The 16,986-nt window shown below is 44.3% G+C and overlaps 1 protein-coding gene across 1 annotated transcript; it reads left to right on the top strand.

Moving 5' to 3' along the window:
- The first annotated feature begins 5,411 nt into the window (after positions 1 to 5,411).
- On the top strand, positions 5,412 to 15,979 carry LOC116505040 (homeobox protein Hox-D3a-like). Its single transcript, XM_032212345.1, has 2 exons — positions 5,412 to 9,508; positions 14,007 to 15,979. Exons 1-2 carry the CDS (start codon positions 9,127 to 9,129, stop codon positions 14,690 to 14,692), a joined length of 1,068 nt encoding a protein of 355 aa, XP_032068236.1. The 5' UTR covers positions 5,412 to 9,126; the 3' UTR covers positions 14,693 to 15,979.
- The last annotated feature ends 1,007 nt before the right edge of the window (positions 15,980 to 16,986 follow it).

A 16,986-nucleotide genomic window follows, 5' to 3' on the forward strand; every position in this document is an offset into this window, starting at 1 on the left:
GTGTTCTTCCTCGGGCTGTAGGGCTCTCTTCGTCTCCGTTCACCAACCCCAACACCGCCGTTTTCTCCGAAAACTCCAGATGGCTTTGGATCTGTCAAAAGAACTCCGGAGAAATCAAATCTATAAGGAAAAGACGGGGCATGGGAGGAGGTGGTTAAAGAGAAATCGTACCAAGTTAAACGCTTAGCTCTCTCGCTCTCGCTCTCTCTTCTCCCCTGCCCCAAATATAAAATTGTTTCTTTTGTGCCAGGAGCTGGCACACTCGGGTTGTTGTAGTCGGAGCGCGTGTTTTTTCCCCACGAGGAGGCAGAGGGCAAATTTCTAGTCGTCTCTTTTTCATTCCCCACCATCATCGCCCAGGTTCCCCAATCCCCAACATTTTTCCCCCCAAAGGAGGCGAAACGCTTCGGCCCCGACTTCTAGTATTCTCTGTCCGTTAGGCCTTTCGATATAAGCCGCGCCTGTGGGAAGCGTGGGCAAAGGAAGACTCTCCCCGAAATCCACAGAGCGGTGGGTTTAAGGGAGAGTTGGGACTTCATCCTACATCTTGGACAATTTCTTCCCCGCCCGCGCTCCCTCCAAGGGATTGGGGCGAGGGGCGCGGAATTAACCTGGCGAAAGGGCTCCTTAAGCGGTAGAAAGTGCAGCAAAAGCTGGGATCGCTTTCCCTCTGTTTTCCTCTCCTTGTTTACAGCTACCGAAGGCAAAAGAGAGCCATAAATCTTAAGGCAGCCCACAGAGACAAGTGCATTTGTATGCATCGTTAGAACTAGCTAATACCTAAACCCATTAGCGAGCCATGTAGAATTCCAGTTTCCGGTGTCCATTAACTGACAGTTAAATTCTAGAGGAAAGGCCAGGACGATTAACATAAGCTATATCCATCATATTGTTTGTCATAATAGATTAGTCAACGATGGATGTGCGTGCGTGAAACTTTCTCTTTTTCCTTTTCTTTTCTTCCCATCCTTTGGTGCCGGCCGGGCTAATTTTCCAACCAGGACCCGCGAGATTTTCGGGCCCGCCTTCTCCCACGCACCTAAGGCTTGGGTGCTTCAGATAGCGAGGGAAGGGCGAGCATCAATTGCGTGCCTGCGGCAGGTCGCTTCCAACAGCGAGCGTAGGGAAGAGGGATGGAAGCAGCAGCTCCTCGCATGAAACCCAGAGCGAGGATTGGGGGGGGGGGGGGGAGCCAAAGGAACCCAAGGAGAACCGCCTGCCAATGAGAGACGTCTCTCTCTCTCTCTCTCTCTCTCTCTCTCCCTCTCTCTCTCCCTCTCTCCCCCCCCTCTGTGTGTGTGTGTGTGCGTGTGTGTTAGGAAAGTCAGAGTGAGAATCCGGTTGCCCAGGGGCGGCCGGGTGCCCGCTTGGCCCATCTACACACACCCTGGGAGGTCAACGGTCTTACTCCTAGGCGAGAGCGCAAAAGGGCTGCTTGGGCGTCCTTTTTCAAATGCGTCGCCCTTCTGGTTGCCAGGCGGTTCCGTATTTGATTTGATTTTACTTAAAGGGGCAGGGATAGGAAGGGTAGCAAGGGATTTCCCCCCCACCCAACGCTCCAAGATTAACGTCTGCTGTCTGGTTTCTTTTTCCCTTAATGGGTCCTCTTCTCCCATTCTCGTCCCCCCCCCCCCGTGCCTTGGCCGGCTCTTTCTTGTCCCTGGTCTTTGTTGAATGACGTTGGCTTACGTGTCCCGCGTCTCCCTCCCCGGCACCAGTCCTCCCTCCCTCCCTCCCAGCCCTAGCCCACAACTCCTAAGCACCACCACTCCAGGAAACCGAGCCCGCTCGCTGGTAGGAAGGCGCTGGCACTCCACCCTTCCCCCCCTGAGCTGCATCCCTCCCCCCTCCCCCTCCTCCTTGTTTGGGCTTGGCAAAGATAAGTGAACTTTTGTAGCTCTGCTTTTCCGTCTTCGCCCGCGAAAGCGTTAAAGGTAAGGGTCTGGAACTCGTAGGCAGCAGCCGGCTTTTGTAGCGGTGATTTATGGCTTCAATCTTGGTTCACCCAGAGTTCACATGGATTTGCTGCTTCTGAGAGCTAAAAGATGGTCTCACTTGACAAGTGTGACTATTCGAAATGCCTCCCTCCCTCTCTCTCTCTTCTCTCTCTTCTCCCCCTCCTATGTCCCCTCCCCACTTCGTTTAAAATTGAACCTTAAAGCCTCGGATTTATTTTTAAAAGGGGCAGCCATCCAGTCTTAGGGATCCAACCGATTACATAAAGACATTTTATAGCAGATCCCTTTTAGGGGGCGGGGGGGGGGTGGATGGGTGGGTGCATGTAAGGTTGTGCACAAATATACAATAGACATGAGTGATAATGCGTGGTAGGTGCCTTAGAATGTATACAATACAATATCATAATACAATACAGAGGGTGACACGGGAATCTTTAGAGCAAACGAAGTGAGGGTCTTCGAGGGGACTGGGTCGGATCCCAGTGAACCTTTCCTCTCTCCCCCCTCACCCCCGTTCTTTTTTCCTCCCCATTTCTTTGTTGCCACTCTGACTTAGGGAGGGGGAAGGAGAATTGCGAGGCTGGGAGGGAGGGAGCCATTTGAAGCTGGCCTCCTGTTAAAGCTCAGAGAAATGGGGACGCTTCTCGCTTGGAGGGAGGGAGAGAAGGGAGAGAGAGAGGAAGAGATGAGAGCACGATCCTGCATTATTCGTTGCCTTTGTTTCCCCCCCCTCTGGTGTTTCCACCTTTAAGTGTTATTAAAACAAGCTTTCCCCGCAAGACGTTTGTTAAATATATAAACGACTGGGGATTTTTTTAAAACATTTTTTTAAAAAGAGGATGCTGCAACATCAGGAAGCCCAGGTTTGCATAACGTGACCTGCCTGCCAAAAGTTAGCCCTAGGGCGTTTGCTGGAATTGAACAACTCGAAATATTGGAAAAAGGAAAAAGAAATGGGTGACAAATTTCGTTAGGTTGATTTAAAATACCCGTATTACTGTAGATAGATCTGAGACTTGGGACGGAGAGCATCGTGCAAAGATCTCAGAGGTCAAAGGGGATTTCTCCGGCGTCTAGTTTATATTTCAGAAAACCTGGAAAGCTGGGTGGACTGTCCATCTAGCGATGGCACCGAAGGACAAGGAGAGATTCAACTTCGCTATCCAGCCGCCTCTTCCTTTGGCCGACCCAATTCGTTTTTAGCCCTTCATACTTATCTCACCCTAATCCATACAACCCGTCGGGGCCCCCGCAAGATCCTATAACGGGCTGACCATTGCTAGGATGTTCGGACAGGTTGAGTGACCCTCATTCGATTTTGGTGGGCCTGGATTTTAGGCCAGTCGTAAATCGCCTTGTTTATTCGGGACCGGCCAGTCGCCCGGGAAGCCCTCGTGCCTGCCTTGTCCATCTTGCTAGCCCAGCTAAATTAAGCCGGAGTGGGGCGAGGCTTTGTCCCGCTCCAAAAGCACTTTAGTTTGCAAGGGGACCCCCAGATCCCCAGGAAACTTTGTGGACGGAGGTATTGCAACCGCGATTTCCCGGCCATGTGCCTCCCCCAAAGAGACGCTCCATAAGTTTGAGCCTGCTTCCCGGATCATTTCGTGGATCCGGGTCAGCGCCATCCTCCACTGGGCTCCCTACAAGTTGCGTCGGCCAGCCGTAGTTTCGGTCCCCTCGCCCGCAAAACGAACTCTTGGGACAAGCAACCCCCTCCCCCCACTCCTTTGTCCAGTTCAGAAGCTCCGAGCCTTCCAGAGATAGTGGATTTGGTTCAGCGCGCTTCGGATCGGGTCGCACCGCCTGAGTTTCCTCGGCTTTGGAAAGAAGGCCAGGCTGGATTGCTTGGCCTTAAACAAGGAGAAATAGAGGCGCCCCATCTCCCCCACTCCCCCGTGACCAAAGCCCTTGTTTACGGAAGGTATTTTGCCCCAAGGATTGGTCGCTTCTTCTCCGCAAGTTTCAGCCGTCCCGTGTGCGGACATGCAGACGGTTTCTTAGAAAGCCTATTGCGGCTGGGGATGCATAAATCCATATAAAATAACAGGGAACCGCGGAGAGGTTCTGTTAATGCAATTCAAAGCTATCCATCGTCCTCCCAAATGCTTGTCAGGTCGCTGGGTAAAATTCTAGAACGAAATGTTTAAAAAAAGAAAAGAAGAAGAAGAAAAAGAAGCCGTGGGAGGTGGAGGGAGAAAACAAATCTTCCGTTGAAAGCAAACGATGGGTTCTTTGGCCCGTTACAATTAGCTCAGGTGGGGGGTTAGTGCAGGAAGAAACCGAGCAAGCGAGGTGAGATGAATTCCAGGTCGAATAAGTTCAAGGAGGGGGGGGAGTGAGGAAGTTTACAAAATAAAAATAAAAAAATAAGGCCGAAAACCGGTTTGGGAGTTGATTGTCTGATGGGGCAGCAAGACCTGGGAGCCTCCTCTTGAAAATATTTTTTTGTGTTAAATTGGCTTATCCCTGGGAGCATCCTCTTGACATCCTCTTGAAAATATTTTTGTTTTCAATTGTTATGTCCCTGGCTGGTGTGGAGTGGCCTACAAAAACTCAGCCAAACTGTAGTCTCTCTGCTGAAATGGTTTCCTTGGGAGAACTTAAAGGAGCAATCATTTTAAATCAGCGGCCTACCTCCATTAATCTGCTATAAATCACCATCCCTAAGCAAATCTGTAAATATGTCATCAAAGTTTCTCTCTTCGTTTGTCTGTTCTTCTCTCTCCCTCTCCCTCCTGCCCCCTTCTCTCTAAGTTTTCTGTTCTGATTCCAAGGGATTTCCGAATCATTTCATAGGAAAATTTCATTTGGGCAAGCAAGGGTGAGTCAAAAGGCTGGAGGTAAATGAACCCAAATCCACAGAATTAAGCAAGATATTCTCTAACAATCTGGTATAGAATAATCCAGGGTGGGGGACTTTAGAAAGCTAGGAAAATTCATGGAAGATAGGCTTTGCCTACAGTAGAGCTAATGGCTTGAAACATTGAATAGCACATCCATCTACAGGGGCACTTTATGATGCTAGCCAAGGCTCATCCCAGAAAAATCAAAGTCTTTCCCACAGTCTCTCCTGCTTGGAAACCTCTGGAAACCTCTGGCAACCTGTGCAAATGTGGAAATAAGATGCAGGGTCCAGCAACCTGCTCTCATCTCTCTCTCCCCCCCCTCTGCTTTTTTTAAAAGGCTGCATTAGGCAAATTATCACTACTCTAAAGTAAGTCCCTTTGCTATCAGTGGCATTTACTCCTGGAAAAGTGGACTCAAGATTGGAATTGTAAAATTACTTGTAATAATTTACATTGAATGATGGTACAACTAAAATCTTATATTTAATGTGTGAAGCCTACAGACATCTATTGTTGTCGTCGTCACCACCACCACCACCACCACCATCATCATCCTCATCCTCATCCTCCTCCTCCTCCTCCTCCTCCTCCTCCTACATTTCTTTTCTGAAATGCCATTGCTCAATTTACAGACTTAAGAACTACCTGTGAACATAATGTGACTATTTACTTGAACACATAGAATATTGCCCCCCCCAATAATATTCTACCAGTTTGAGTGAATACACATATTACACAATATACATGCACATGCACACAGACACACACAAACATATACAAATTGTAGCCATTGTCTAATGCAAAAAAGGGGGATAGTTGTTCTATTGAAATCAATGCAACTCAAGTTTGCTGTTGCTTTTTTACACTCGTCATGACAATAAAAACTTGCTGATTTGTGCCCAACATGAATGAGCCATCTGCTCCCATCCATCAGTTGCCTTACATCCCAAGTTTTTGTATCTCAAATGCAGTGTTAGTAGTTAGAGGCAAAGTTAGCCATCCACACCTTAGAAGAGCCTGTGCAGTTTCCAAAGTTTAAATTGTCACATGCTGCTGGCGAATATGACACAGGAAGAGTAAGTGCCTATGATGCAGGGACTGCATTCTTTTTGTTGTTTTACATTCCAGTCTTTTTACACCATTCTGTTCATGTGCGTAAGAAAATCCTGTTTGCGGGGATGTAATATTAAAGGAGTAAACCTATACGGCCTGCTCAGCTTAAAAAAAGTTTTAGTCCTTACAATAATCCTTAGCAAACAGTTTTAAAAAAATGAATGGGCTTTGTCTGATGAAAGTGGTGAATCAAATTCCTAGTGACTTAAGCATCAGGGTTACAAAGTTTTTTGGGCCAAATTCTTTGTTTAAATTAGCAGAGTAAATAAATGAGTTGGAGAGACTGAAGGTTCGTTCTCCAAGCTTGTGGGTTGGTTTCTGAATGTTTCCATTACCAGGCTAGGTAACATCTTCAGCGGAGTATAGGGGATGTCAGTGTCCTTCTGTTTATAAGGGCTAATAAATGAATATATTAATTATGTTTCAAGTTACATGGGAGCTTGGAAAGAGCTTCTACCCCAAGTATTCAGCATACTCAGCTCAGAAAATCCTAAAATCCTGACCAATTCCTTTCTATTAGTACAGTCAGGACTTCTTATATAGCTCAGCCATCAGACTAATATATAAATATATTAGTTTCTAATGTGTTCTTGTATGCCTGCAACATTTGTAGAAACCAATTATTTCGCCGATAGGGTCAGTTGCCCCTTGGAGAATATTGTTTTATTTTAAATATCAACACCACCATTATTACCATCCCTTCCTCACTAAATAATTTATATCAGTATTTATCCCGGACATGTGATGGGTGGAGGAATAGAAAATACCTCCTGCTTATTTTCATCCATTCAAAGCCAGCCAGTTTACTATGTACGATACATAGATGCTCTCTTAACGGCAGGGCTTTTATGCCACAAATGATTTTAATATTTACATGAAACAAGCCATTACTTCTAACATAGGCATCAATGGGAGTTATGAAATACTGATTTTTTCCCCATTGCTCTCTCAATGTTGAGGTTGGCTAGACAGGAGCTCATCTCCTGGCCGTGTGGCATATACAGACCGTCTGCTTTTGAACAGTCCTTCTTTTGACACCTCCATGACACCTCCATGGTCCACTTCTCATCCCCAGAAAGTGAGGAGGCGGAAGCCTCAGGAGATGTACCTCTTAAAGTCTGCTTTGTGCATTACTGTGCCTGTGAGCAAGGACCACCAATTACAATTTATAATTCTAGATTTATACACTTAAAAACGTAAATGGCGAATGTAAAAAACAGATTTGCAAACATGTCACTAAAGTACATTTTCCTTCAGGATATACTCCCCCTCCCCCAACAACAATACCCCCCCCCCCCAAGTAACCATGCAGTAGTCTGCAGCTGTATGGACTCGAAGTTCAGCTAGACTGAAATAGCTACAGGTTTCTCACCCCCAGAGACCGAAATAAATTTGCTGAAATGAAATGCAGATTTCCCCCCCACTCCTGGTTAGGGAATAATGGAATTGATGGCTGGGTTCCACTGTGATCATTACAATTTATTCTTCCTTTCCTTTCCTCTCCTCCACCGTGCCCTATCCATACCCATACCCCCTCCCCTGCAAGGCGAAGCAGTTTGCAGAAAGATCATTGAGAATAAAGGAGAGCAATTTTCACCAACTTTCCAAAGACACATCATGGTTTTAAATGCAGGTTTTTATTTTACTGTGATTTTTTAATATATATATTACAAATTGTAGCTTACAATGAAGCCTACTGCTTGATTAATCAAAAAAATGTTTTTAATGAGCTCTGCAAGTTTTACTTCATAGGACTTATCTTAGAATGGCATTTTGCTCAGCTCTAGACAGCTTATTTTATAGGACAAGTCTTAGGACAACATTAATGAAGGTCCAGTGATTTTTTTTTTCCATTCCACAAATATTTCCAATTTGTCTGCACCAATCAGGATAGAATTTCTCCCCCTAGCCCAGCACAATATTGTTGGATGGTGGATTTAGGAAAAATGAGCTATCTATCTATCATGGTTTCTATCATTTCCTTCACACTTTAGAGATATGATCTACCCTAAATGAGGAAGATACTTAAAGGTTGCTGTTATGCGCGCACACACACACAGACAAACACACGCACACACACACGCATGTACACACACAAAGTGCTTGTTTTTTGCTGGATAGAAAACAATTATTGGTGCAACAGCCTGTGAGTTCTCCATATTATATTGTTTCTTTAGCTTCAGGTGGCATCTTTCAGCTGCCATTATCTGCACCATTATCAATAAAGATAAGAAAGGCACTGGAATGAATATTCCAAAGGGAACAAAATACCAAGACCATATTTTGTTATTCAGATGCTGCATGTGCAACCTTTGCCATAGAATTTAAGAACACAGCTTTAAGAACATCACTGGGTCTTTTGATCCTGGCAGCAATCCAGAATAAATAGGAACATATCAACAGTCAAACTCTATCAAATATATATATACAATACACTCATAAACACACACACACAAAACCATATTTAATCAATATAACATATATTTAATTGATATGCTAATCTTGATACTGTTCACAGCGAATTAGTCCAAAGGCTCTCCAGAGAAGCTAGATTTCTTTTCCACTTCTAAAAATCCATGAGAAGTTTGAGAAGAGAGATAGAGAGGGAGGGAGAAAACTGTGGGGAAGGAAGAAAGAAAGCATTTCTTTTTTTTTCTTTTTTAAAAATAGCAACCAATAAGATCTGAGCAAGTGGAGGAGACCCCAGAGGAGAGGATATGGAATGGATTATTGTTACTTGCTTACTCAAGTAAGTAAGCATTATTCTAACTGCAGAGCCCAATAGCACCGGCATTTTGCTTGCTGGTATTGAATCCCACACAGTCAAATGCGAAATAATAAAATAAACTCATCATCAGGCAGATTACAGATGTCAACTCTTTAGTCCACAATCAGCACCACATTTGCAGATCATCATTCTGGGAGACCGCATTTGTTTCCACTCAGAAACACTGAAACCCAAACTGGGCTGTCTCTGTTTAAGGTTCCTGTTCCTTTTTTAGCAGCGGTTGCCTAAGGAAGGCTGAGGAGCGTTCTTCCTACCTACTTAGGGGGGGTTGCTCTTAGCTATTCGAGCACGTGGTTGAGGAGGGTCTTTTCTCAGCAGTAAGGACTGGAAGTGTCTCTGGATTCCTTTCACACCCATTGCAAGGTCTCCGTCTCCTTCCCCACCCCTTCAGTCCACCCCTTACATCCGACAAGAAAGGGATATGCACAAGGCTCTGCAGGAAGATGACCAACAGGCCTCAGAAGACAGCTGGTGCCAAGTTCTCACTAGGAGGCCCTCCTTTAGCCAGCCACTCTTCCCAACCTCATTGGTGTCCCTGGAGGAGTCAGAAACCCCTACAGGGTCTTCAGAGTGCTCCAAAGGTTCCCGACGTCCATCCCTGAGACCTCTAGGGAACAGTCGTGATGAGACCTCCAGGTTACGGCAGCTGTCATTGGTTACCTCTTCCAGTCCTTGTGACGCCACCACCACCACCACCAATGGCAGTATCAAATCGTGTAGCGGCCATGTACCAAAGCAGGTCTTCCCTTGGATGAAGGAAACAAGACACAGCGCCAAGCAGAAGACCAACCTTCCTTTTTCAGGTACTTCCTTTTCTCTGTCATCTTCTCCTCCATGGAAATTCTGGGAGCTGTAGTCAAATATATCTGGAGGGGACCAAGATGGGGAAGGTTGGCATAGACAATAACTTTCTAAGTAACTCTTCCTATGCTGCACTTTAAGCATTTCTTTCAACTGTTTGCACTCAATGATTTTCAAAAGAGCTAAGCAAACCTTAACATTACAGTTTCTTGGTGCTACCCCATCCAGATTTAGCTGCATACTGGGTGTAGCTTCCTAGCTTTAGCAGCTAAATTAAGACATGTGCTGCTAGATGAGTATCTGGGAAGTTTCTTGGAAAGTATTTCCATGTTTTTATTTATTTACTTGCAGCTAAAATTACAAAATTCTAGATTTACTTGAATCTAGAATTGTTGCCACCTGAGTGGAGTTTTCCTTTATAAGACACATATTTTTATTTTATCGCTTGCCCTAATAACACATTGCTTTTTTGTTTTTCGCAATGTAAGGTAATACTTATATGACTGAAATATTTTTATAGATCTTATATATTTTAGTAAGCACAGGAAGTCTTTGGCTTTTGACTGGATGCTTAGAACCATTTGAAGTTCCAACAGACCCCCAAAAGATATTTATGACCTGGATTTGAACATGGCCACCTCACTCCTGCAGACACATGATCACATTTTGGATGCTCAGAACTGGCTCACACTTACAGTTGGTTGCAGCCTTCCACAGTCATGTGACAGTAATTTATTACATTTTTGTTGGAAATCAACATTTTATTTCTGGTTTCCAGCAAAACATGTGGATTGTGGACAATGAGTTCACTCAATGACTATGGTGTTCACTTAATGACTGCGGCGTACACTTTATGACCACCACATTTGCAGAATGATTGCCACAAAAGGGTCATAAAATCGGGTGCCCTCTAGTGATGATCTGCTTAATGACTGTCGTAACTGAAGACCCTAATCCCAGGCTCAATCACAGTCGTAATTTGAGGGCTATCTGTATTATATTTTGAAAAATCTCTTTGATTAGCTACTCATTAAGAGTGTAGTAACAAATAACATGATCTAGATCAGGGTCTCAAGGTCAGGGGGGTGGATCTGGCCCACGGGGTGCTTAGATCTGGCCCATGGGGCTGCCCTGAAAACAGGGAAGGCCTAGCCTGCAGTGCCTCTGCCAGTGAAAATGGAGTTTGGGAGGGTTGTGAGCGCCCCCCCACCTCTGTTTTTATTGGCAGAGGCTTGCAGGAAGCCGTTGCAGCTGAAAACGAAGCTTGGGAGCCCATTTTTGCTGGCAGACCACTCGGGCCATCACAGGCGCCCCGACACATATGATGTTGAGCTCGCCACGCCCACCCTGGCGCCCTGAGGTGAAACACAACCCTGATGCAGCCCTCAGTGAGTTTGAAACCCTTGATCTAGATACACAGCGGGGCAGAACACTGTAAGTATAAATAGATAGATAGAACATTTCCATTTTCTGTAAAGGCTAAACATATTTTTTTTTCTTTTTAAAATGATGTCCATAAGAACTCAGAAAGTTCCTTTATGGTACTGAAGAGTTTTCAGCTTCAGACCTTTAGTAGAAACTTACCATTTTAATGAAACACACATGAATCCTAATAAGCACTTTTCTCCAATGCTCATTGTCTATGATTGATCCCAGCTCTTTGGCACTAGTTTATAATTTTGTCCTTGGCTTTTTCCTTCTCTTAAAACAAGTTATAGTTATCCCATCCAATCATTGATTATACGGCAGGTGCGACATTAGGGATAGGCAGTCATTCTGGTTTAACTGAATGAATATGAACTTACGAGCAACAATTCCAATGATTTTAATAATGGTCAAGGCTAGACAAATTTATGAAAAACAAAATAACCAGTGGCTATTGCCTATGATGGGACTATGCTATTGGTAGGATCAGAGGCAACAAAACTTTGTATATGACTAAGTAAGGTCTAGTCCAGTTAGAGAGCCCTTTTTCAAATCTCATGATGTCTCTGCAGTACAATGAAAATGAACAAATCACCATTCTTTGCAGAGTACTGGAACAAGATATCTTCATAGGAGCGGGAGATCCTTTGGTATCGCTGGAAATATTTGCAAACACATTATTTGGTTCAGTTCTTACATACACATACATTCAGACGTACGTTCTAGACCAGGGCTGTCAAACATGCAGCCTGTGAGCCGGACGTGTCACCTGCTGGCCACGCCCATACCTGGTGTAGTGGAGGGGGGGGAAAGTCCCAATACGTCATGTGACGCTGCTGTGACACCGCGAGTTTGACAGCCCAGTTCTAGACATATTGTACATTCTAATGATACCTTGCTGGGCTCAAAACGTTACGTTGGAAAGTATAGACAGCCCTTGACTTACAACTACAATTAAGTCCAAGATTTCTGTTAAGGGAGACATTTGTTAAGTGAGTTTTGCCTCATTTTGCAACATTTGTGCTCACAGTTATTAAGCGAATCACTGCAGTTGTTAAGTTAATAACACAATTGTTGAGTGAATCTGGCTTCCCCTTTGAGTTTGTTTGTTAGAAGGTTGCAAAAGGCGATCACATGACCCTGGGACACTGCAACTGTCATAAATATGAGTCAGTTGCCAAGCACCTGAATTTTGACCACGTGACCATCGGGATGCTGCAATGGTCATAAGTGTGAAAAACATTCATAAGTAACTTTTTTCAGTGCTGTTGTAACTTCAAATGGTCACCAAACAAAGTTATAAGTCTAGGACCTATCTGCTTATGATGTCTGGTTTCTACCTCCATCTCGAGCAGAGGTGGGTTCCTACCAGTTCGCACCTATTCAGTACAACCGGTTCATCAAATCTACCGAACTGGTTAGAAGAGGTTCCACCAGTGGACCAGGAAAGCAGGCTACACCTACAGAAGAGGTTCCAAAAATTTTTGAAACCCACCACTGACACACACACACAAACACACACAGAAAGACAGACTGACAAAGAGTGAGAGAGAAAGAGAAAGAAAGGAAGAAATAAATAAAGAAAAAAGAAAAAAGAAAGAAAGAGTGAGAGAGAGAGATGAAAGAAAAAAAGAAAAAAGGGACAGAGAGACAAAAGGAAGGAAAGAGAGAGAGAGAGAGAGGGAGAGAGAGAGAGAGAAAGAAAGAAAACACATGGCCGGCAAGCCACTCCCACCAGGTCACATGGCTGGCAAGCCACTCCCACAAAGGAGGCCACACCCACAGAGTAGATTCCAATTTTTTTTGAAACTCACCACTGATCTCAAGTGATGTGGCTGGAATTCAACCTTTCCAAAACTTGTTTTCAAATTATCCAGTCATCTAAATGCAGTCCATTGGAAATTTCTGGTTGAGACTTTCCAAATAATCTACAAGTAGTCCTCCACTTACAACCATTAGTTTAGCCTTCTAAGTTGTAACAGCACTAAAAAAGTTACTTAACTCCAGTTCTTACCCTTCTGACCATCGCAGCATCCTCCGTGATTTACATGAGCAAAATTCAGCCACTTGGCAAAATGTCCTTTATTTACAATGGTTGCAGCATTCTCGGGTCATGTGAACTGCCATTTGCAACCTTCCTAACTGACTTCCGATGAGCAAAGTCAATGGAGGAAGCCAGATTCACTGAACAACTGCATGATTCACTTAACAAGCTGCAGTGATTTACTTAACAACTGTGGCAAAAAAAAAAGCCCAACTATGGATTAAAGTCAGGTAAGGTAAAGTTTTCCCCTGTCCAGTTGTATCTGTCTCTAGGGGAGCGGCGCTCATCTCCATTTCTTAGCTGTGGGAACTAGCGACGGCTGAAGACACTTTCCGTGGTCACATGGCCAGCATGATTATATGTCGAAGCACACAGAACACTGTTATCTTCTCACCGAAGTGGTACCTATTTATCTACTTGCATTTGCATGCTTTTGAACTGCTAGGTGGGCAGGAGCTGAGGCAAGGAACGGGAGTTCACGTTTATCTTGCAGCCCTCAGGTCTCGAACCTGGGCCGTCAGCTTTCCAGTGTTTAACCTCTGAACCATCAGTTCATCAGGTACAACTCACTTAACGACCGCCTTGCTTAGCAATGGAAATTCTGATCCCAACTGTGGTTGTAAGTTGAGGTCTACCTGTACTCATAAACAAATACTGTACAGGGAAAACTTTGTTTACACGATTTATTACTTTTAACTGGCAGCACTTCACTGGCTCAGTAAAATGTATATGAAATAATGATCATAACTTGTTCCTAGCTTTTTAATCCAAGAGTGAACAGCATATGGTGATATTTTTCATGCTGAGTCATTAGTTTGGTTTAACACACCACATGAACATGTTCATCATCCGATTATGTGTAAAGTTAATACACATATATGGGTGTGAGCAACATTGCATAGCTGTTACATGACATGCCCCGTTTCTGTGTTGATTTTGGTAGGATGAATATTCTGCAAGGCGATAGGTTTGTTCAGAGTGCAGAATGGTGAGAGTTCAAGCTGAACTGAATGTTCATTCCATTTATTTAGGCAGCAGCTCCCCGTCAAGTTTCGCCTCTTCCAAGAGAATTCGCACAGCCTACACCCAAACGCAGCTGGTGGAACTGGAAAAGGAGTTTCATTTTAACAGGTACCTCTGCCGGCCCCGCCGACTGGAAATGGCCCAGCTTCTGAGGCTCTCTGAGAGGCAAATCAAGATTTGGTTTCAGAACAGACGAATGAAGTACAAGAAAGACAGCAGGATCAAGGGCACCATCTTGGCATCGCCCAATAACCCCTTTGAAGTGGGTGACTATTATGGGCACATGGAGGCTGACTATGAGATAGCCCCATCAAATTCCTGCAGCAAATCCTTGGAAGAGATTGACAGTTCAGCAGGGTACACAGCTCCCCTCTGCAGCAGCCCTGTGACTTCAATCTCTTTGGACTATGGCCCTTTCTTTGGACCGGGAGAAAGCCATCCTTATGGACTTCCAGTTCTGCAAGGGAGCCCAAGAGCAATGGGAGAAAATTACCTGGGAAATGGGCCTGGGGCTGACTCTTTCTTCAGCTACCCTGATTACTCCTCTAGAAACCTGGAGTACAGCTGTGCTGCTGAAATCCCCAGCCATCCCCAGCTTGGGCCATCCAACTCGTATCCCATTTACACAGATTTAACCACACATCCTGTGCCTCAGGGAGATTCTCAGGGACCTGTAAATCTTATGCATTTGTGAGAGCTGCCTGGACGGAAGCAGAGCAGGGGAAATTGCTACGGTCCTATTATCTCATTAAAACAAATACCTCTAAGTACAACCAACAGTATTCTTCCCTTCCTCCCTGCCCACCCATTACCTCCTATTTATTTAACTGTATTGAAGTAAAATTTATTGGCTGGGGAAAGGTAAAAGCCACTGTTGGATGTTTTACTCAAGGAAAGACCAGTCTGATTAATAATAATAATAATAATAATAATAATAATAATAATAATAATAATAATAATAATAATAAACCACACCATCGAATAACAGTGTCTGCCTATCTTGGGGATGGGACTCAATAGGTGGATAAAAATGCCAAATCTAGTCTAAATCTCTGGCTGGCTATGCAACAGACCATAATAATAATAGTAATAATAATCTGGTCTGTTTCTTACAGGAAACACATGTTGTAATATATTTTTATAAAAGATGTGAGACTCGATCTCAGTCATTCAGTAGCAGAAACAGCCATTTGCCCTCAGGTGGGGGAAGGAAGTCTCATCTGAGTTACTTTCGTTTTCCAGGCATTGCTTATCCTAAAATTAAAGAAAGTAATGAAAATTGGATACTCCGAAGCTTCGTTCTTTTTGCCTAGCCTATTTGAGAAGCTCAGGGCCATCCTTTTTTATTCCATTTGTAGATCCTCCCTTTGTCACTACAGTCATCTTGCTCTAATGGCAGGGATCTTTACAAGTTTGATGGGCAAACACAGACAAACGTTTTATTAACTAATTGCAATGTTTTATTAAGTAATTTCCACAACACGCAGAGTAAGCAACTGGGGACCCTTTAGCAAAAACTGGTCCCCAGGAATTCAAGTAGTAGAAGCAGGCAGGAGAATGAACTCTTTTCTCCCTTTCTTAAAAGTCTCACAAGATATGAGGGAAGTTCTTTTCTCTTGGCAAGTTGTTTAGGGCTGAGGAGCTTCGAAATGTTTACCTGGAAACCTCAGTGGAAATAGACTTACATGTCTTCTCTTCCCTCCCCGCACCCTTTTCAAACTTTTAATCTTTTCTTCTGGTCTCTTTCACTGAGGAACAGTCCCAGGCTGCAGAAGATGCTAGGAAATGTCCTTTCTCTTCATGAGGAACTGGTGGAGTTCAGTTGAAATGAAATTTCACCTGAAGATTCCCTTGAATTTGGTCATTGCAAAGGAAAATCTGCAGGGGTGGATAGCAGGCTATGCTATGTCTAAATTCTTTTTACTGAGAATAAAGGTAAAGGTTCCCCTCGCCCATTTGTGCTAGTCGTTCCCAACTCTAGGGGGCAGTGCTCATCTCTGTCTCAAAGCCGAAGAGCCAGCGCTGTCCGAAGATGTCTCTGGGGTCATGTGGCCGGCATGACTAAACACCGAAGGAGCACAGAACACTGTTACCTTCCCACCAAAGGTGGTCCCTATTTTTCTACTTGCATTTTTACATGCTTTCGAACTGCTAGGTTGGCAAAAGCTGGAACAAGTAACGGGAGCTCACTCCGTTATGCGGTGCTAGGGATTCGAACTGCTGAACTGCCGACCTTTCTGATCAACAAACTCAGCGCCTTCGCACTGAGTCACCGCGTCCCTTTTTACTGAGAATTCCCCAGGTAAAATGAAAAACCCCAACAGAGTTTAGACTAGCCTCTTAAACCCTACTTTACTGTTTTGTTATGATCTGCCTCCTATAAACATCTTCAGACAAGACTAATGCTTCTGCAGCAGAGATAGCTGGTTGTATGTTTTCCAACCTCCCCCTCCTATTTTCTCCCCAAGCCAGCTGACCTTAAGTGCCTAGGATGTAAGCAGCCAACTCTGTTCCAAACCAACTTAACCTTAAAGGCCCATTTTTTTTTGAGAGAGAGAGAGAATATTCCATTCCTGTGGAGAACAAGGCCTTCCTAAAGCACCTTGTAAAATCTAAAACTATAAGTCTGTATTTTAAATACCTTAAAAGAAACTCACGCAAACATCACTGGTGAAACAGCGATGCCAAACATAGACTCTACCTGCTGTCCTGGGATTCTTGGCTGAGCGAATGGCTGCAAGCTGGGGTCATTGTCTCACTATCCCAAAGCAGAATTGAAAGAATGCGTCAGAAGGAGAACTGACCGGCTGCTGCGAGCCACACTTTCGCTGCACGTTATACACCACTGTTGGTTTATTTTTAATGATCGCTTGGCTCTCTGGCATCTATTTTAATGTAGTGTTTTGATACTGGAAATAAAGAGACTTTTAAAAACCGCACCAGGAGATTTTCTTGGCGAAGGCAGCCTAGCTCTCCTCCATGAACACT

This window comes from Thamnophis elegans, chromosome 2 (assembly GCF_009769535.1).
Source record: "Thamnophis elegans isolate rThaEle1 chromosome 2, rThaEle1.pri, whole genome shotgun sequence".
Classification (NCBI taxonomy): domain Eukaryota; kingdom Metazoa; phylum Chordata; class Lepidosauria; order Squamata; family Colubridae; genus Thamnophis; species Thamnophis elegans.

Coding starts and splice junctions, on each gene's coding strand:
- LOC116505040 (XM_032212345.1), top strand. CDS start 9,127: ATGCACAAGGCTCTGCAGGAAGATGACCAACAGGCCTCAGAAGACAGC. Junction 9,509..14,006: donor GACCAACCTTCCTTTTTCAG/GTACTTCCTTTT, acceptor CCATTTATTTAG/GCAGCAGCTCCCCGTCAAGT.